We start from the raw sequence: 21864 nt of genomic DNA, 5'->3' as shown, positions 1-21864 counted from the left end.
ACTAAAAGGGGGCGCAAGAGATAGACAGGGAAAAGGAATAAAAAGTATGGAAATAATGTAAGGAAAGAAAATGTAACGAGCAAAGGAAAAATGTAACACGAAAAGCAGAATAATGTAAATTGAAAATGGCGCGGTAAAGAATTAAATTTAAAAAGGGACAGATGCAAAGTCCCTAGAGTACGCCACCTCTAAATGGGGAAACCTATAATGAAATGAAATGAGATAGCGCAACGGTCTCTTATTAAATTGACCAATGAGTTTTTACGTCATTAGTATACTGTGTCATGCTGAGAAACTGTGGGAATCCCTCTTATTCAAGACAACATATCATATGAGAAGCTCTGTTATTACGAACAGTTATTATATAGAAGATCTACTCTAATTAACTTTAATACAAGTTTTTTTAAAGTCAGGTAAGTCAAATTTATTAAAATTTAATTAGATTTACTTAAAAAACTGTAGTTTTAAATTTAATTTATACTGAAAACATATATGTATAATTGTAAACCAGTAATCATTCTTTTACAATAAATAGGTTGATAAGATTATATATTTTATCATTAATGAAAACAATGTAATCATGATAAAAGGAAATTGAATTTTTGCAAACACCTTTTTATATGATTCAATTATATATTTAAAGGAATGGAAGGCACCATAAAACCTCCGGGTCCATTATCCAACAAAGGAAATATGGCTGAAAATTGGATGAGATGGAAGAAAGATTTTATGATCTTCTTGGAACTTAGTAACTTCATTGATAAATCCCAAGATATAAAAGCTTATCTTCTGAGAAACTACATAGGAGAAGTTGGTCTAAATGTTATACAGAAAATGGTTTTTGAAAATGTAGCAGATAGAGATAATATATATGCATTACTAGCAAAGCTTGATAGATTCTTTAATCCTGTAAATGAAGTTGAGGCTAGATATAACTTTTTTACTAGGCACAAACAAAGAAATGAATCTATTGAAGCTTATATTACTGACTTAAAAGTGAGTTAATCTTACAAAGTTCCATGTACTTCTTTTTTTTTTATATTTATGTAAACTACATCAACTAATATTTGTTTACAGAGGAAGGCAGAAACTTGTAATTTTGGGAAGTTGACAGACAGTTTAATTAGAGATAAAGTAGTTGCCAATTTAACCGATAAAGTACTCAGGAAAAAGTTGTTTGAAGTACAAAATCTTGATTTGCCAAAATTAGTGTCAATGTACAACGAACATAATGTTGTTATAACACAAACACAACAAGCTTCCTCAGAAGATACTAAGCAGAAAAAGGGAAACTCGTACTGTTGGAGATGTAAACAAAAACATCCTTTCAATTGTTGTCCTGCTTGGAATTTCAAATGTTCAGTTTGTAATGAACTTCATCACTTCAATTACTGTTGTCCAAGAAACAATCCTTCAAGTAAGAAAAGACAGGAAACAAATAAATGCAACGTATGTTATTTATATCATATTTATATTCAGTATTACTTTATTATAGTTAACAAAAAGAGATTAAAAGAATAATTATAGAAATTTTTTTGTAGTTTCCTACTGCACCATTACCCACTACCTGTGACCGAGTTTATCCGGATTTAAGATACGTTGATACACCAGAACATTCGGTACGATTCTAAATAACTTTTTTTAAATATAAAGTAACAATAAGATTTTTTTTGTTGAAATATAAACAGAATGAAAGTTACCAGCAAAATGCAACATTGGTGAGAAATTTGTTTTAATACTTGGATTTTAACAACGGATGAAATTAATAATATTTTCCACTTTCAAAAAGCCTATAAATGGACAGGGAAGTACGCAAACAGCACACGCAAATCCCAATGTTAAAGAGGGGGATGCAGTAGAGAATTCATGTATACTCTCATAGAAGTATTATACGGAAATCAAATTTTTATCAGTATATGCGACAACATAACTTTTTTATTATAAATATATGATATCTTAATATATTAAATATAAAAGCGAAAAGGTACAGAATTGCATTAGTAAATAAATAATAAAATGTGTACAGAAATAACTATGTATTGTATACAACATCGAATAAATTCCAATTTTGACATTTAACGTTATTACAGTAATCCGTAAGTTAAATGCAATAATTTTTATAAACATTGGAAAAGAAACAAATGGCACATTAAATATTCACTACATACTTTGTTTTTTTTATCAACTGTAAAATTTAAAGAGCGAACTAAAACTATATGTGTATAATTATGTTCCATTCATTATTAATAAAAAGAACAAAAAAATGATTGATTTTGTTTGCTTTTCTTTGTTAGAAATATATGTTATATAACATTTCTTAAATGATACATACAACTTACTAAGTAAATAAAATAAATAAAGCACTAATCTCTTTGGTATGAGACTCATGTGATGATTGCGAAAAAAGTGATATATAATATTTTGTTTGATTTGATACTATAAATTTGTTATACATATATTAAATATACTAAAAATGTAATGGTGTTATTATTGATGTAATGTTTTATAATAAATTTATATAAATTTGTAATAATACATTAAAATCTGTTTCATTGTAAAATAATGTCATGGTGTATATATCGATATAAAATGCAATATAAAGTCACTGATGTATACATTATTTTACTATATATCAAATATGCAACTGATGATTCGATTATGCTTTAAACTTATATAAAATTATTTCCAATCTTCAAATAATTTAACATTTTATAAGTCTATAGGTATCTCTAGGTCAACTGCTATATAAAACAAATCCTTCCTTAATATATTAAATCACAATACATTGGTAATGCTTGGATAATAATTAAACATTGATGATATTACTTTATGAAAAATAAAATTAAATATGTAGTTCAAAACCAACAATCAAAAGCAGATGCTGGACAAGTATTTGAAATCCAGAAGCAGGTTTCTAAATTTTTCGATTAATATAAGAAATAGCAACAGCAACAATAACAATTTGTTAAAAATTATTATATAGGAAAATTATATAAACATGTAATATAAAAATCTATAGAAGTATGATTAAAACTATGATATTAACTCTTTACTATGTATATTATGCATACTTTATATGTGCGTCTCATAGAGAGAGAGTAAAATCCTTAATGAATTAAAAATTTCAATGTGAATGATATTGTGATTTACATATGCTTACAGTATATTAATTGATGCTTGTATATACGAAGAAATCTCAAATTTATATTTTATAAATGAGTTTATAAAAAAATTTGCGATAGAAACGTATTTCTGGTTAAATATATAAAAATTGTAAATTTTTAAAAATATGTTTATACTTTTATCACCAGTCCATTAATGATATATATCGCTTATCCATTTCTCCACTGGATGGACTAAAGGCAAATGTTATAATATTATTAGTGTATAGATTATAATATATAGTATAGATAAGCTGAGTAACATCACAATTGAGTGAACACATTATTCATGCAATTTTAACACAAATGTGTTACCCAACTTGTTGGTGTTTGTTTAGCATTAGTACATATTATTCTGCTTATACAAAAAAGGTACAAAGGGATGGTAACTTTCTAACTTCCTATTGTAAAGTGAATGTTATATATAAATATTATTATATGCAGCTTTCAACGTACTGGCAAGACAAATGATCATAAAATAATTTAGATCAAGTTACGGACGGATCTTGACTAAACTTGTCTATATCAGAAGAAAGCAAGAGTTTATTTAAGCTATAAGGTGGTCTTTTTGGTTTAGGTGGTGGTGTTGGAGGCTTCGTTTGAACGTCAAGATCGTCTGTAGGAGTTGGAAGTTTGCTTTTTGACCACTGTCCTAAAGATCGGTTTAAACTATTTATACTTCCCGTTCCACAATAGTTAGCAGATAATTCCTCTGGCAGGTTACAATAATCAGCTTCGCGTGTTTTCACAGGTAAAGGTGGTGGTAGATCATCTTCAGACGCTGTACTATCTGTAGTACCAATACTATCTCTGTTCCCTTTTCCTAAACTATTTGAATCTATTCCATTATTTATATTTCTTAAATAATGTTGAGATTGCCCAGATAAACGGTTACTTATTCTTCTTTCTTTCTCTACTTCTGATCTTAAAGGACGCTTTGGTGTTAGCTGCACAAAAATTGTATCTTTTCCATTTTTTTTCTTCTTGTTCTATTACCATTAATCATGCTTAAAAACCTTAATGTTTTACCTCTTGACGGAGTTCAAATACTGGAGTACTAGGATAACTGGACATTAACGGAATAACAGGAGTCGATGTGGTTTGTGGTAAATCTGTTGTAGTATACCACTGACTTGTTGGTTGATCACTTTTTGTAGACGCAGCTGAATCACTTTTTCGTGAATTTCTTCGTTTCGAATCCTTCTTCTTATTCGTCCCTGGACTTGAGCTTGCTAATGCTTTTTGTAGAGATGCTGTTGATAGGATATGTGACCGTATCGAAGCGTTCCTGCGTATCAATATACATTATTGTTAATATTATTTCATTAGAATATTTAAACGATTAATAATAACGGAACTAATATTGTACAAATATATAGCTCGTTATTTACCTATTTAGTAGGACAAGCGGTTGTGTTATTGAAGATATTTTATTCAGGAGCAAATACGGTAGTATAAAAAGTGATATAAAAGAAATAATATCATGCAGATAAAGAATAGCACAAAAGAATGAAAGAAAATAGTGTAATATATACAAATATAATTTTAGTAACATACATGTACATATGTAGCTATTTTAATATTTTTATTTTTTTGTTAATAGCATATTTTAAAAAATAACATTTGCTTAAAAAAATTTTTTCAAAAAAACAGAACCAAGCATAACTTTCAACAATAAAATAAATTAATCAACATATTAACTTAGAGAAATTACGATATGTATAACATAAAGCATTAAACGCAACAAAAATTGTATATGTATATACACATGTGTACATATACAAAAAATGCTAGGTGCGAAGGAAGGATAATAGGATATTATGTTTATCAGATCCAACAGCAAAATTCCTGAAATCATACATAAATTATTCTAATATTCATTCGTGAATATAGGAATAAAGGATTATAGAATTATAGAAGAAAGTTGAAAATTGATATACATTGATTAGTTAATACGTGGTACATGACTACTAATATGTTCACATACATATCTACTTTCTTACATTACTGTCCTAATGCTTTTACCTTGATAAACTGATGTTTTGAGTACCAGATGAGGGTGTATTGTTGTTAAAATTGAATGATGCGAGCGACTTGAATGTTGCAACTTGGGATCTCGTAAGAGAGGATACCCTGGAGTGAGTTCCACAGCTGAACGAGATAATTATGAAGTAATCACATATAATAAACAATATTGGAGGTATTTATATAGACTGTTCTATTCCTTTTTACATAAACTATGTGTCCTAATTTTTAGGTCGATTTTATTTTTACATGCATACCAATATTCACAATACTACACAAATAATATTTAAAAATAAATAAATTTATAATCCCATACCAAAGCCAACGTAATTGAATGATTGTGATAACATGAGTGAAATTAATGTTAGTACAAATAATAGCAATATTTGCAGCAAATAGTGTTACCTACAAGAATTATTACTTACTCTGAATTCGTTATATTTGACTCCGATAAACGATGATTATCGCCTCTCGAAGCTTGTGTTCTTCGCATTGTTACAGTATGAGTTAAAGTCTCAATTTGTAAATCACATGTCTATAAGCAATAGATACAACGATTAATTTCTTCCTTAATTAAATTGTTTCCTTGAATTAGATATTTTATTCATCAATAACTTAAATTACCCTTTTCCCATATTTTGCCTCAACATGATTTTTCAATGATGTAAAACATTGTTCTAAACGTTGGTGAAACGGAGTCAAATCAGGAGGAGCACGTGCTTTATGTAACTGAACGCCGATACCTAACAATGGAATTTGTTCAGCAATCAATCCTTCTAACTTTAAAAGATCAGAACTCTCTTCGGGATGAGAAGTTCGGTATTCGACATTGAGAAATGCTTTCTCATAATTGTCGATACCGCCCATTACCGCAGGGTCCAGTATACCATTGAGTTTCATACTAAGTGGATGTAATTGAAGACTATTATCAGCTTTGTGTGCTATAATCAAATCTCTTAATGCAGTATTTGTAGCTTCCATCGTTTCAATCGCATTACGAAGAGGACTGACTAAGTAAGTTTCACTGGATGTGACAGGAAAACATCTGAGAATGCCTGGTAAAGGATGACTTGTAACAAGTACTGTTCTTTCTAGCCACAATGAAGCAAATTCATTATTGTTAACGACATTTGTTTCTTTTTCTTTGTTAGTAGAATTTCCAACAGCAATGTTTATATCTTTCTTTGGTGCTGGTCTTGAAAACCGAAAACGTTGTACATCATTCACTCGATGATACCTTAAATATAATTTTGAAATAAAATTTTAATTTCATGATAATAACTTGCTATAAATACTATATTGCATTTTCACCTTAATACTGCTTCTGCTGTTATAGGCTTTCCGCTAAACCGATGCCTCTTCTCGTCCATTAATGGATCTACCTTGTTAATTTGAACATATTGATTATTGGATTCCAATATTTCTGGAGTAGGAGGAGACAACTTATTCATTTGTTCTGCATTTGGTAATTGATTTAAAGTTCGTGAACAAAAATCACTAAGGCGTTCATATTCTTTGCCACGATAAATAAATATCTACAATAAATAAATATCTTACATAACATAAGATCTAAATAATCGATAGGAATGCACATATATATATATATATATATATTAACGTATGTGTTAATTTTACATGAAATACCTTATTTTGCAAAAATGCTGGATGTCCTCGACCATAATAGGCAACTTTAAAATATTCAGGTTCAGGTCTTAATTGTTTTATTATAGAGTCATAAAATTTAGCCATGCGTCTTAATAACGTTGAAAGTTGTAAATAATCAAAAGTTTCTTCTTCGTATTGTGCAACTAATTCTTTACAGACTGCGAGCGCGCATTCCCACATTTTACCTTTGTCAAAATATTCAATCATATCATTGTACAATGCTTCTTTTAATTCACGATGCGTTTGGCATGATAAATATCTAAAATTTAAAATATTTTAATTATAAATTTTTCATCAAATTATTACATGAAACAACCTAATAAATATACCTGTGTGATTTTAAGAGCGGTGGCAACGGTTGATCACTCCAGGCTAATAATTGACTATGTAATTTCAAGGAGTATGCTGCTTCAGTGTAATTGTCACATTCTAAATGTAGCTCACACAGTTTGTTTACGTATCTATAGCATAAAACGTAACAACATTAATAAAAGAATTTCCTGATTGCCTCTGAAAATATTTCAAGTAAATTAATTCTTTATCAGAAAAGTATTGATTACCTAATATACATTTCTTCCCTGTTTATTTCAGAATAAAATTCTAATAAGTTCACGATACATAACATTCTGTGTTCCTGTGATTCAGCATGAATAATATCGCGATATTGTAATAAACGTTCCATGAGTTTAGCTACGGTATCAACAAAGCGTAATCCTTGTTCCCGCATAGTTGAGTGCTTTTCACATAGATTACCCATTACTTGAATCCAAAGTGAACGAAATTGTTCGTCTCCTCTTCCTCCCTCAACCTGTTACGATATTATGTAAATATATTTCAATAAACAAATAAGCATGTTTATAATGAACATGTCATACCAAAATATCCAATTTCGCGATCATTTCGTTTTCATATTCTATAAAATTAGCTTTTATATGAGCAGGATCTCTTTTTGTATCACCATATCCTTCAGTGATACGCGAGCTATAAAATTCACATTGCATCATGTCAAAAAATATAGGAATGGTTGCTTTTCTTAATTCACTCTCTGGAATTAGTGCCATTTCTAATATTGCTCCAACCAGAGAAGGAACAAACAATATTTTATGTTGTCCCAAATTAAACCACATTGACCGTATTTCAAACGCAGTTTCTCTATAAACAACAAAAAAGAAGTAAAGTTTAACAACATCCATACCGTTCATTTTCGTTGCAAATTAAATATACTTAAAAGTTCAAAGAATATTTATATAAATCTGTACCTGCGCATATCATTGTAACGAGAAACAATACGATTACGCTTTGATGGCGTAAATATCTCCAATTGTAAAGCTGGTTGTGTCAGGAATGCAATTGCACAATGAAAAAAGTTAGACCAAGCTTGCTGTTCAAACTCGGTAAAGAAATAATCCCTGATAGTGCCCGAGAAGTAACGTAATGATTTTAAAATAATACTATTTTGAAGCATAATCATTTCACACCAATCTCCTGGAAACACGCTTTTTGACACTAAATCTTTGAACACTAATAATATTTCCATAAGGAAATCAAGCAAATCAAATTTAGTTCTAAAATGATGTATATAAATTTCATAATGTTGTTGTGTCATTTGTCTGAAATGCATACACTGTTAGATATCATTTTCTCTTAACATTATACATATACCTGTAGTTTAATATCTATTTTTTTTACCTGAATATTGCTAACATAACTGAAACTAAATTTCCTACTAGCGGATTTTCTCTGTCCATTGATATAACAGTTTGTATAATAGTTCTCAAGGCAGTGAGCATAATTTCCTTTACATCCTGTACTGTATTTCCTATATCTTTTCTAAATGTTAATTCCAGGATGTCAGATAATATCTTGACACACAATTCTACCTATATCAACATAAAATAAAAATGCGTTTCTTCCTATTATTAACATTATTACATATCTTTAATAAGTATCTTCGTGAACATAATTAAAAAAAAAAAAAAATAATTAAACAAGATAGCAATGTTAACAGCATTCCTGGAAATTTAATGTAAAATATTTATTACAGATGAATCAATACATCACATGTTAATTTCCATATCGATCCAAAATTATCTTGCAAATAATGCATTCAAATTCACCGTGTATATTTCAACAATTACCTCTTCAGAGTAGCCGCGGTGTTGGTTGAGCCGATGCCGATTTTCGCCGAGCAGCCTGGCTACCTTCGCCACGCTTTTTCCAGGCGTACTTGAGAGCCCCTTTATAGGTCAATAACCAAAACCAAACCAAACACAAAAAATGAAACAGCCCTATGTTAGTTAGAATATAATGCCAATTTATGCATATAAATAAAGTTATTCCCTTAATACTGCTCATCACCTAAGACAAATTGTGTTATAAACCTGCATGCAAGAAGGATGCAGTGCTTAAAGCAATAGAACAATAGTTGTAAAAGGGCAAAGAAACTACATTAAATACAAGAATTTCTACAAAAGATTGCCAATGCCCTTCAAGATGTGACTAAAAAGTTATTCTAATGATAAATGTTTTTTTATGATCTAATCAAAATGAAGAGACAGACACATGAATAATGATTTATATTTTATGGATTTATTCAGATAAATTAAACGTATCAATTTATGATACGCTGTATCATGCTATATCAAAGTATAACAATGCAATTTAATTTTCATGCTGTACTCAAACTTTACAAAGGATGTCTTTCATTTCATAAACAAAAAATACATCAATGTTTTTGTACTACTTTAAATTTATAGTGTTAATATGACTAAAATCAATTAAATATACTACAAAATAAAGACATCCTGTTTAAGGGGAAAAACGCAAGATTGATGAGATTCATAGAAAAGTGCGTGGCGGAAGGATGTCAGGCTGCACGGAAAGCACAAATAATGACACTATTCGTAAGTTCATGTAAGAAAATTTTAAACGCAAATAAAAAGCTCCGTTCACATTTTGACTATAACAATCGCGACAAAAATGATACATGAAATTTATAATGCCCTAAATATAAGACGTACATACACGTGATCCCAAGCTTTACTATATTATGTTAACATTAACATGAACGGAGCTTTAATAAAAACGTATCAAATTACTCAGAAATGAATTTCATATTTGAAAAAATACATATTACAATCGATAGATTTAGTTATTTTCATTTTCTTCACATGAAATCTTAAATGATAATCATTATATTTCATAACATCGTGTATCTTACCTCTTCTTTAGCTTCCAATAAATCTCGAACCAAAATAGTAATTCGAGGTAATAAAATTGCTCTACATTCTGCATTCAGAAAAAGAGGACTGTGAACAATATCGTTTACTGTCATCATTTTCTGTTTAGTCAATCTTCCTGATGGCAAAGTAATTAATAAGTCAGTCAAAATTGTACTCAATTGTTTGCCACTATAGACTCGTAATAAATGAGGTATAGTAGTTGGTAAATATTTAAGGCATGCTCCTTGAACCAATAAAGTACTATCCGTTTCATGTCTCATAAGTTCAACAATAGATTTTAATAATTCTGTTAACGTTTGAGAAAATTCTTCTTCATCTTGATTTAACCTATTGTAAAATAAATATTTAAAAGAAAAAGGAATCGTTTAAAAAGAATCTAATAGAATTAGTAACGAAACATACGTACTCAGTGAATAAAAGACGAGATTCTACAACAAATCTCATACAATACTGAAGGCTTTTCATTGTTTTAAGAAGTATATCACGTTCTTGCCCATCATTATTAGTTGCATTATCTATGCGTTTACGTAATACTGCTATTAATTTTTTATACGCTAGTGTTGCAGAGAAACTTTCAGAAATATATAAATCCAATACTGGTTGGAAGTGTTGATATTTTCTATCAGACACTAAACCAATAATATAGAGCAAACATTCAAATACCATATCATCATAAACATCACTGTCTGAATTACTCATTAGTATATTAAATAAGGCATCTAAAACGTCCTGAAGGAAGGATGATATTAGTAGTAATGCTAGATGTATGAAAATCTTATCTATTAATTTTTATAAGTATATTATGTGATATAAAAAAGTATACAAACCTGTAAAAACTTTACTACTTCTTCACCATCAACCTTCATCAAGGCAGCTAAAGATTCTTTTAAGTCAGTATTATGTGATGCCCAGTTCAACAAACCTAACAAATCTACATTTTGTGTTAATTTTGTTGAACAAATATTAGTTGCTATCAAAAAACTATCTTTACTACTTAAAGTAAAAGATCCTAATGTTGGCTTTTTTTCAACATTTAGTTCAACCTATATAAAGAATTAATTATCGAATTTTGCCAAACTTATAAATAAAAATGATTTAATTTTAATATCGATTTACCAATTCACCCCTCGTTGATGGCAGTTTCAAATATGAAATATCAGTTTCCTCATACTTTTTTTGGTCTAACTTATAGACTAATAACTCATGTTGTATATCTTGTAATGTTGTTCCATTACGTTGCATTAATTTTACATAACTTAAGGCAAAAGGTTTTTCAGATTTATCTTTTGCTTCATTTGAACTGCGATGTTTAAACGTAAATTTCAAATGAGCCTGTTTAAATTCTTCAATAGGTACAGCAATTTTGAAAGTTTCACACCATCTAGGTTTATCTTCATGATAATAAATAACACTATGATATTCGTCGATGGGTGAAGTTCCACCACCCAGTGTCATAACTCCTGGTATTGGTACACCGCATTCGTTACATACTTTAACCTATCAAGAAATTAAGTAATAACATACTTTTAAACATTTCATTAATTTTTAAAATAATACTAACCGTAACTTCGACATTTTTATCCGTGGACTTTGATCCTTTATTAAATTCACCACTAATTAATGTCAGGTATAAATCATTTCTCACATCACCTGGCAAAATAACTTCTGGGAATCCCATTTTTCTTGCAATTGCAACATTACCAAGTACTAAATGGGGGTTTTCATCTCGTACCTAAGTATTAATTATCTATAAATATCATGAAATGTATTTTTAACTATTCTTTTTTTTTATTAAGATTTACTTGTTTAGGATCTCCTCTAAGTAACTTCAAGCTAGCCCATAATCCCTGACCACCTCCAAAGCTGCCACTATTACCATTATTACTTTTTTGAATATTTGTCTCTTTTTGGGAAAGAATTCTACGTAATGTGCCATCTAAACTTTCTTTCTCACAACATCTGAAACAATAATTAAAAAACCAACAAAACAGATTCATTTTAATTGTATTCATAAGAAGTTTCTTATGAATACATGTTTATAATACAAGATGTAATAAAAGTATTACACTTACTGTACAAATGGAATAAAGTGATGGTGATCTGAGTCACCTTCAAGTTTACCAGCAATATATAAAGTAATATCCATTGCTGCTACACCAAATGGTCTCCGCATATTTTCAGTGTTTTTAATTTTTTTATTTGTTTGTGCAACGCTTGAACGCCGGTGATCAATATCTTTAGCTTCCATACCTCCTATCCTAATAACATAACAAGCTAAATAAACTTTATCTCTGGCTAAATCTCTAGAGCCAAGGTCTGTAAATAAAACACGAAGATTGTGAAGTTGATCTACGTCTTTGGCAAGTCCTTCCTTACTCCATGATACCACGTAATTTTCAGTAATTGCTTTCATTTCACGACCATCATATAAAGTTAATAATAATTCAACATCCTCTGCTATTTTACATACAAAATTTCTCACACTAACAAAAAATATATGTGAATATACAGGTGCTTGTGGTTTAGAAGGCTTTTTCTTCGTGTCATTAGCTGCCTTTCTTATTCTTTCTGCAGCTGTTTCATGGTGATAATATAATTGAACTGTACTTGTCTCTTCAGGGTTAAGAACATTTCCATGATCATCACGAACAACCATATCCATTCCTAACAACTGATTACCAGTATCAATTTTAGCTGTGGCTAATCTTTTCATATCTTTTAATTCATCCACTGTCAATGTGCCACTTAAAATTTTACTTCTATATCCTATTAATTCTAGAATTTGTTGTTGCATTGTTCTAAAATGTTCTGAATGAATCTGTACATAAAAGAAATTATATTAATCATTTAGTTATCAACCATGATTTTATAACTATTTGATGACACAGACCACATATAAATGTTTCCAATGGTGTCCCCATTCTCTTAAGACGTTTGTAATTTCATGTATCAAACAATCCATATTAGCTGATTGTTGCAGAACATGTATGTAAGATTTTGGAAACATTCCATATGTTCCTCTAAATTTATTGCGTCCATAATACCAATCTCCACATTCTTCTAATATATATACTATTTCTCCAACAGTTAATCTTAATGCATGAGGATTTCCATGTATAAAAGTATGGATAGCTAGATAATGAAAATTAATTATACATATATAACAAATCAGAAACTGAAATGGAAAGAATAAACATTTTATTAACTATTAATTATTACAAATATATTATGTAATATCAAAAACATAATGTATGTCATGTAATTATTATGTAAACGATAACATTATAAAAAACTATAAATTACTTTAACAATATGTACAATTCAATTAAGTACTGTTGAATAATATAATGTAATATAATACAAAACTCATATTTATGTATATGGAAGGGTTTTGTAATAATAAAGATATAGTAAAATGATTATACATTGACGTTTCGCGCGCAAAACAAAAACTAAAACTTAAAACATTATCTTGCTGGGGCACCTCCCAGGATGTTAGGCTTTATAAAGGCTAAATTAATAACCTTTGACAAATTATTTCTTACCTACTCCTAGCTGTTCTTTGACCTGTGTCCATGCCATTGTTATTTTCATTGAAAATTTGTTCCAACAATATATGTACACTAATTACATTTCGATTCGCCCGTTTGTTGTGCGAGCAAAATACGACACCTTTATCTTGACATTTAACTGTAATACGCAACAGAGGAAAGAAGTGATTACAGATAGAAAAAGATTGGACATGCCATTGTTCTTGAGGGGGAATGAATTGGGGAGCCCAGATACCCCCAGGTGAAGTTAGGTCTACAAGTAGAGCACTCCACCGCATAGGCATCTATGCTCCACCGACGTATACATACAAATACATATGACACTCGAGCCAACAAGCATTATGCCTAATTCACAGGAGACACTTTTATATTCGAGAAAGAATAAAACTTTTTCAAGTAAATAGTTCATTAATTATGCCTATATCTCTTACAACCTGCTTTCTTTATATCCCTGCATCCCTCACATGCCAGCATTCCTTACATCCCCGCAACCATTACATCCTGCGATGTCCCCTAAATCCCTTTTTTTTTTTATTTTACGATGTGGAAATCTTTAGAAAGATACCTCCGGCTCCCCTTTAATTTTTTTTTTTTTTTTTTTTTTTTTTTTGTGCCAAGGGGGTGGAAAATGCTTTATGCACACCGGGCTGAGAGTGCCCGCCCGGTAGTGTGGGACTCCTGATACCCACTAAAAACCACCCCCTCGTACTTACCCTTTATCAATAATATATATAGGACCAGGAAGGCCGGAACCGCCTCGTCGGCATTACTTCAGCCCCCTGTTTGTCCTCCTCACTAACATCGGTTCATACTGCCGCCAACATTTAAATGCACCTTGCCAATTCGTCTACCTTCTATCTCACATGAACGATAGTTATGGGCTTTAAGATCGCTCTCTGGCGTCTCGTGCCACTAACTTTATTCCTCTAGTCTGTGGCCGAGTTTACTATGTGCATAATCATAGACTGTCGTCCTCCAGCCCCCTTGGGGAGGGGCCGAATGCAGTGTGGGATTTTTACCCACTAAAGCCACCTCGGTAGCCTGCACTGAGGCTACAGAGATGGCCCCGGGACCTCCGACGAACACGCCAGGACCCCCGCGCCCCTGACGCACAGGCGCCAAGTCTCAGGGGAGGGTTTGACCATCCCCCATGTACCAAACTCCGTCAGGGCCCCAGCCCCGGCCCCTTGCGGCCTTGCGGCCAAGCTTCAGACTTGCAGATTAAATCCCAGCATCCCTTATACCGCCCCATTCCTTACATCCCTGCAGCCCTTATATTCCTGCATTCCTCACATATTGGCATCCTTTACATCTCTGCATCCCTTACTGAAATTTTGCAAAATTTCTGGCCGCCTGGCGGCAAAAATCGGAACTAAATTTTCGATGTCGAATCAGCGCCACCTGGCGGCGGAGAAAGGAACTACACCTTGCAAGATTTCTGGCCCTCTGGCGGCAAAAATTCCAACTAATTTTTCGATGACGAATCAGCGCCATCTGGCGGTGGAAAAAGGAACTACAGCTTGCAAGGTTTCTGGCCGCCTGGCGGCAAAAATTCGAACTAAATTTTCGGCGTCGAGTCAGCGCCATCTGGCGGCGGAAAAAGGAACTACAGCGTGCAAGATTTCTGGCCCCCTGGCGGCAAAAATTCGAACTAAATTTTCGATGTCGAATCAGCGCCCTCTGGCATTGAAAATGGAGACTAAATTTGGTACAATTTTCTGCTGTCTGGTTTCGGAATGTAAGGGATGTAAGGATGAATGGTAAGAGCGGTATAAGGGATGCAGGGATGTAGATAATTCCGCAGGATGTAAAGGTTGCGGGGATGTAAGGAATGCTGGCATGTAATGGATGGAGGGATGTAAGGAATGTAGAGACATATGGGATGCAGAAATATAAAGAAAGCAGGTTTGTGAGAGATATAGGCATAATTAATGAACTACTTACTTGAGAAATTCTTAATTCTTATTTTATTTCCCACCAAAGGTTACAATTCCGTTCACCCTTGGGGGCGGCGTACTAGTTGAAACAGTTTTATTCTTCCTCGAATACGAAAGTGTCTCCTGTGAATAAATATACGAAAATATTCTTAACAAGGAATGACATATTAAGGTGGACAAATTTTTCTACCTGGAGGCTTGTACATCATCCCTTGAATGCTCGTTTTGTTCTATCTGACCCAAAGAATGGTAGTCTGGTTTGGACACCCATTTGGACACACGATTTACAGAAATATTTATATTACGAATAAATTGATGCTGGTGAGTCCGATTCGTCATTTTCTTGACGGTTGACACACATAAATTTCAATATTTTATAATTTTTTGACGATTTGGGTAATATAAGGACTAGACTACAATTCTTTAGGGCCTCCTGGACATGTCCCTCTAATTTTTTTGCATTCTGTTTAGAAATGACGACGTAATTTGAGAACTCGCGTCTAGGGATTTTTCTAGAAACTGTCGGTAAAGTTTTCGATGTTCGTATCATCGTAAAACATATTACATATATAAAATAATTCGAATGTAATATAAATATATATGTATATTTATAATTTTTGTGCAAAATAAGGACTTGGGCTTTTTGTTTGCAATCAAAATTTTATCATATTTTATGCAGAATATCACTATCATGATTCATATTTATGCATTCTTTTTATATGTGAACCGATGTGAATATTCGGCATTTTCCTCACTTTGCAATTAAAACACGCGGAGATTTTTATTGTGAGTTATTTTGAAATCTTTTTCTCTATATAATATATAATTTTTTATATAAACCTTCTTTAATTTAATACTTATTATTTCATTCATATTTTATTCTTATTTATTCATGCAAAATCTTACAAATAATTACAGTCAATCGGGTACCAATAATAAATTAAACGATGGCGCATTATGAAATTGACAAAGTAATGGAATATACAACATCTAAAAGGTAACATTATTATGTTTGTAACAGTTAATTGTTAAGAATTTAATTATTTGGTGTCTGAACAAATGATTTTTAATTCTTTCCTTGCTTTTTATTTGTTACACGATTATTACATGTCACGTGTATCTGTTAAATAATTAAAGTAGTTATCGCAAATAATCGTTCTACATGTATAAAATATATTTTTTGTTTATTTTTAGCGGAGAATTTACATTATACGTGAATAACCTACCCAAGGAATTAAATGAAGTATGTAAAAGCATTGTCTTTTATTATAATTACATATTACAAATTTTGTTATTTACAAAAATATATTGCATTTTATTCATCTTCTATTTGAAGAGTAACATAAATATTAATATTTATATATATATCTATGTATAATACATTATAAATCATTTAATTGTTATTTTAAAGAATGGTTTAATGCAAATCTTCAACCACTATGGAGATGTTAAAGGACATTTTTATCGTCCAAATGCCAGTTGGGCTTTTATTACTTATAATACATATCGTGAAGCTGAAAATGCTATCAAGGATTTACATGATGTATTACCATTACATTTGAAAGTATCATTTGCAAATGAAAAAGCATCTAACATAGTTCAATTTCCAAAAAGATCTGATTCTGAGCATATTACAGAATTAAATAATGGCAAAGATATAAGGAATGTTAGATATGAAAACAATTTACCGTAAGTATATATTTATAAATTTAGTCATTTTAATGACCTGGACTTTTATAAATCACATGAAAATTGAAAACCGATTTGTAAATATATGCAGTTTGCAAGCAAAAGGACGGGGCAAGCTTTTAGATATACTTAAAAAAGTGGAACCAAATTCAGAGTTACCTACATACACATATACAACAGATACTGATTTATTGTACCCATATCCTGTAGATCCATATACATATAATCCATATGAAAATGCAGAACCTTATGGAAATACCAATACATTATGGACAAGGTATTATTAAAAATTATATAGAATATATGTTAAACATTTTCTGAATGTACATATATTTAAAAACATTTTAGAGGACAGTTAACCATTACACAAGATGGAAAGAGACATGTTTCATTAGGCAGAGGTTATACAATGTATGAAATCCCATGTCCTGAGCCTGAAGTTCAGAATCATATTCATAAAGTACATGAAAAACGTACTAATGTAAGTGACATATTAATGAATTCAGAGAAAGATATTCTATAGTAATATTTTAATAAAAATTTAAGACTATAAGTTACAATTTGATTTAACAGGGGTTGTATGAATATGGCAAAGATGTGTTACAAACTGCAATTGGGAATTGCAAAAAATGTTCTAGGAAATCAAAATTTAGTTGTGAAAGATGTCATAGTTTTTACTGTAGTAAAAGCTGTCAAGTTGCTGATTGGGCACAACATAAAACTGAATGTCAAGATATTCCGTAAGCATTCTCTTTTACATATTCATTTATCTCACCGAAACTTTGCATATATTTTTTAACATTTCTCGATTTTGTATCTTATTATTAGAATGTTAGTGCCGCTACCAGAGTATTCTACCCCTGTATCACGATCGAATGAAGAGCAGACGCCTTCTAGAAATATCTCCCGTATTCAAATGCCTCTTCGACAACCGAAGAAATTAATGAATGCATTAACATCTTCAAAAGAAGGTATTAATACCATTGCAAAAGATGAAGATGAAAATAACACAAGTGTAGTAGATTCTAATGACAATACACATGATAATACGTTGAAGGAAATACATACCAATACCAATGGTCAACATGATGCATATCAGAAAAATGAAGCAAAAGAAAAAATAACAACTCCTGCATATAATAGAATTAGTACCGAATCTAAACAAGTTGATGTCGATAATAAATTCAAAACTGATAATAAATATACTCAGTCAAATCCAATCAATCAGCCTAAGAAACCACTTGAAAAAGACAATGATGATGAAAACTTAGAAAAACACACCAAAAGGTTACAACCTTTTGGTATAAATGATGTGAAAAAGATGGAAGAAGATATAGCTTTTTCCAAACATACATTTTTACCAAAATCTAAATTTACTGATGTAAGGGTAATCTTAAAGTTAGATCGTGAAATTTGGATTCAGAAGGTAGAAGATGACAATGATCTTATACAACTGATGACGAAGTTACAAGATGAAGCAGAAAAAAACCCCAAAATGGAACCAATAATCGGTAATATGTATGCTGTTCAGTATGAAAATGTTTGGCATAGGGCTGTAGTTACAGCTTTAAATCCTACAAAAGTACATTACATAGATTACGGTAATGATGAAATTGTAGAAACAAACGATTTTCGTGAAATTAATAAATACAAGAATATTCCAAGATTTTGTGCAAAACTTCGTTTATCAGAAAAGGCAAACAAAAAATATAAAAACCTCAAATATGAAGATATAATAGCGGTTAAAATGATATCAGTCGATTCGAATAAAGTAATTAATATTGAAGTTGAAGGAGAAAACGATACATCAACATTAGATGTAATTCCAAAAAATGCTTCGATGACGGATAATTTAACTACTATAAAACCTAATGATAAAACTCCAGATTTACAAAAAGTTCCTATTAACGATAAAACATCAAGCCTTTTAAACAACCTGAAAAATGTGGTGAATACCGTGTTTGTTGGAGAAACAGGTATTTTAGAAATTCATGCAGAATTAAGTCAGAATATTTACAGTATTACGTTATTACCACATAGTGCAACATCCAATTATGAGAAACTCTTAAATGACTTACCTGCAATGTGTGCAGACACAGTAGAAAACTCAGTTCATAGGTAATATTATTGATTAATGTATAAGTACTTTTATAAAATAGTGTTAATACTGTGAACTATTAAATTGTTAGACCACAGATAGGAGATTTAATATGTGGGCAAAGGCTTGATGGCGATTGGCTTAGAGGATATGTTTTATCCCTTGAATCTCCATTAAAAATGGCTATAATAGATGAAGGTAGAATGGCGACAATTACGAAAACTGTGCCATGTACTGAACAGTTTTTGAATATTTGTGCATTTGGTGCAGTGTGTAAAGTAACTGATGTTAAATACAAATTTAATGTAAGTTCAAAGATATGCGTTATACATGTCACACATTGTTTTTCTTCAGTACTATAAATTACAATTTGCAGGAAGGTGATCAATATGAATTTAAAGTGATAGGACAAAAAACTGATAAAAAACCGGAGGAAATAGAAATAGAAATTACTAAAGAACAAGATAAAGTAAAAGCTATTGTAAAGCCTTGGATACCAATGCCTGAGCAGAAAGGATTACAATATGCTGAATTAAAAAGTGGATCCGAGGTATGAATATTGATTATACTTTACGTTAAAAATGGTGCAATTTAGTATACTAAAAAATATAGTTCTTTATAAAAATGATAATTCCAGGTATGCTTAACTGCTTTCCGAAGTCATAATTTTTTATTCGCTCGATCTTTAAGCACTCCAGAATTAGAACATTATAATTACATTATGCAAAATGTTGCAAAGTGTGCTCAAACATGTACGTAATGATTCATAGTATAATATAAACTAAATGTAAGATTAATTTCCATAAGATAAAATGTGTTTTTTTTGTATCAGCTCCATACTTAAAAGAATTACCGGTTGTTGGACAAATGGTAATAGCTCAGTATCTTGATGAAAATTATTATCGAGCGATTGTCACTAAAGTACAGGATGATAAAGTTGCAATTTCTTATATTGATTTCGGAAATACAGAAGTTGTGAACGTAAAGAAACTTAAAGTTTTAAACAATGATTTAAAACAGGTATGTTATTACATAATATATGTCTAATAGTATAGTATCATTCAAAGCACTCTACATATTACAAATATGTCCCAAAAGATGCGATCTTGCACAGCCAAGATCATTTTAAAAGATGTTCCTCGAGATATTCCTATGACAAACGAAGTGAGCAATTATCTCAGTTCTTTGGTAGGATTTGATGTTCCTTTAATATGTACATTTGATGGTATACCTTCTAAAGATGGTGTGTATCTTAAAAATCAAGATGGAAGCAGTATTAATAAAAAAGTAAGTGAAATGCTCAAACCACCGACAAAGGAGACTGCCGAAAAAGGTAATTATAATAAATTAATAAAATTTAATTTGATATCGATATACAAATATTATTAAAATTGATAACAACTTGTTACAGATAAAACATGTTATATGATAAATGATATAAATGTTGTCAGCTTAGGGAATGTCGGAGACACTGTTGACGTTCTTGTATTAGTTACTATTGAGGAAGGTTACAAATATGCAATATGCCCATTAGATTATTACTTAACAAACCATGTTTACGATGTAATGCCTAAACTGGTAATATATATTTTAAATTTCTATTATGCTTGTTATATATTTTAGTGCATGTATATACGCATATTTATTGTTATTAAAGACAAAAGCATATTGTGAATCAAGCGATTACTATATTCCTCGCGAGAAAGAGCTTTGTCTTGCTCTTTATGAAGATGACTGGTATCGCGCAACTTGCCTCTGTCGTAGTGAAACGCTTACAACAAGTTCTGTTTTCTTTATCGACTTTGGTAATGTTGAAAGTGTTGATCATAAAAATATACGTCTTATGCCAAAAGATTTTATGGTCCCTGATGCACTTGCAAGTATTTGTCATATTATTAGTAAGTATAAAGTTTATTATAATATATATATTTTTTTGAAAATTAATAGTTACACATACTTATATTATCATCCGATTTTACAGATGCAGGACCGACTGACAAAAATGGCCGATATTCTTTCGAAGTAGAGAAAAAAGTCTCTGAAATGTTACTTCCTTCTGCTTGTATTAAAGTAAAAATTGTTGAATGTGATGAAACAGCTGGTATATATAAGGTGGAGTTACCATGACTTTAAAACAAATTGATAAAAGCTATAAAATCAGGTTTATACTATTCAAGAAGTTAACAGAGTTTAGTTAGTATCTTAAGAATACATTTTTGTATTTTAACAATTTACTACTATTAAGCAGAAATTGTTATTTTCTACTTATGTTAGATATATAAAAGTAACAATTTATTTTTTGAAGACTGTATCGATCTTATTCTTATTAATTAATATTTTATTTCCACGAACTATTATTTTTAATAAGTAATTCTTTATTTCTAAAGAGAAGTTTTATACAACGTTTCAATACAAAAAAGTGTATGTTTATATTTTGTATTACCAAATTGCATAAGTGAAAATAAACACAAAATAAAAACAATGTCCAACGTTTTT

The 21864-nt window shown here is 30.6% G+C and overlaps 3 protein-coding genes across 13 annotated transcripts; 2 read left to right on the top strand and 1 right to left on the bottom strand.

Moving 5' to 3' along the window:
* The first annotated feature begins 74 nt into the window (after positions 1-74).
* Positions 75-2154, top strand: LOC117604142 (uncharacterized). 5 transcript variants are annotated; one of them, XM_034323932.2, is made up of 5 exons: positions 75-413; positions 644-996; positions 1078-1449; positions 1542-1619; positions 1790-2154. In XM_034323932.2, exons 2-5 carry the CDS (start codon positions 646-648, stop codon positions 1880-1882), a joined length of 894 nt encoding a protein of 297 aa, XP_034179823.2. In that variant the 5' UTR covers positions 75-413; positions 644-645; the 3' UTR covers positions 1883-2154. The 5 variants fall into 5 exon arrangements, with proteins under 5 accessions (XP_034179823.2, XP_034179826.2, XP_034179824.2 ...); XM_034323935.2 differs by having other exon boundaries at positions 1528-1619; positions 1689-1949; XM_034323933.2 differs by having other exon boundaries at positions 1689-1946.
* A 203-nt stretch (positions 2155-2357) lies between these two features.
* mbc (dedicator of cytokinesis protein myoblast city) lies at positions 2358-13858 on the bottom strand. Of its 5 annotated transcripts, none has more exons than XM_034323922.2 (22): positions 13639-13855; positions 12984-13225; positions 12166-12911; positions 11896-12052; positions 11655-11825; positions 11210-11590; positions 10921-11136; positions 10500-10822; positions 10072-10420; positions 8990-9088; positions 8541-8731; positions 8111-8461; positions 7727-8003; positions 7412-7659; positions 7181-7312; positions 6831-7110; positions 6498-6721; positions 5811-6423; positions 5612-5721; positions 5187-5312; positions 4191-4449; positions 2358-4108 (listed from the first exon to the last, which is right to left on the bottom strand). In XM_034323922.2, exons 1-22 carry the CDS (start codon positions 13685-13687, stop codon positions 3650-3652), a joined length of 6003 nt encoding a protein of 2000 aa, XP_034179813.1. In that variant the 5' UTR covers positions 13688-13855; the 3' UTR covers positions 2358-3649. The 5 variants fall into 5 exon arrangements, with proteins under 5 accessions (XP_034179813.1, XP_034179814.1, XP_034179816.1 ...); XM_034323923.2 differs by having other exon boundaries at positions 11896-12049; XM_034323925.2 differs by lacking the exon at positions 5187-5312 and having other exon boundaries at positions 13639-13854.
* A 1772-nt stretch (positions 13859-15630) lies between these two features.
* Positions 15631-21731, top strand: vret (vreteno). 3 transcript variants are annotated; one of them, XM_034322957.2, is made up of 16 exons: positions 15631-15753; positions 16500-16578; positions 16776-16824; positions 16993-17270; positions 17362-17547; positions 17619-17751; positions 17844-18010; positions 18099-19388; positions 19460-19673; positions 19745-19918; positions 20006-20120; positions 20201-20388; positions 20467-20701; positions 20780-20946; positions 21026-21266; positions 21350-21731. In XM_034322957.2, exons 2-16 carry the CDS (start codon positions 16529-16531, stop codon positions 21493-21495), a joined length of 3633 nt encoding a protein of 1210 aa, XP_034178848.2. In that variant the 5' UTR covers positions 15631-15753; positions 16500-16528; the 3' UTR covers positions 21496-21731. The 3 variants fall into 3 exon arrangements, with proteins under 3 accessions (XP_034178848.2, XP_034178845.2, XP_076546862.1); XM_034322954.2 differs by lacking the exon at positions 15631-15753 and adding an exon at positions 15758-15902; XM_076690747.1 differs by lacking the exon at positions 15631-15753 and adding an exon at positions 16101-16367 and having other exon boundaries at positions 21350-21730.
* The last annotated feature ends 133 nt before the right edge of the window (positions 21732-21864 follow it).

Source organism: Osmia lignaria, chromosome 11 (assembly GCF_051020975.1).
Source record: "Osmia lignaria lignaria isolate PbOS001 chromosome 11, iyOsmLign1, whole genome shotgun sequence".
NCBI classification, from domain to species: Eukaryota; Metazoa; Arthropoda; class Insecta; order Hymenoptera; family Megachilidae; genus Osmia; species Osmia lignaria.
Note: the sequence above shows the minus strand (reverse complement) of the source record. Positions and strands in the feature narration are given on the sequence as shown.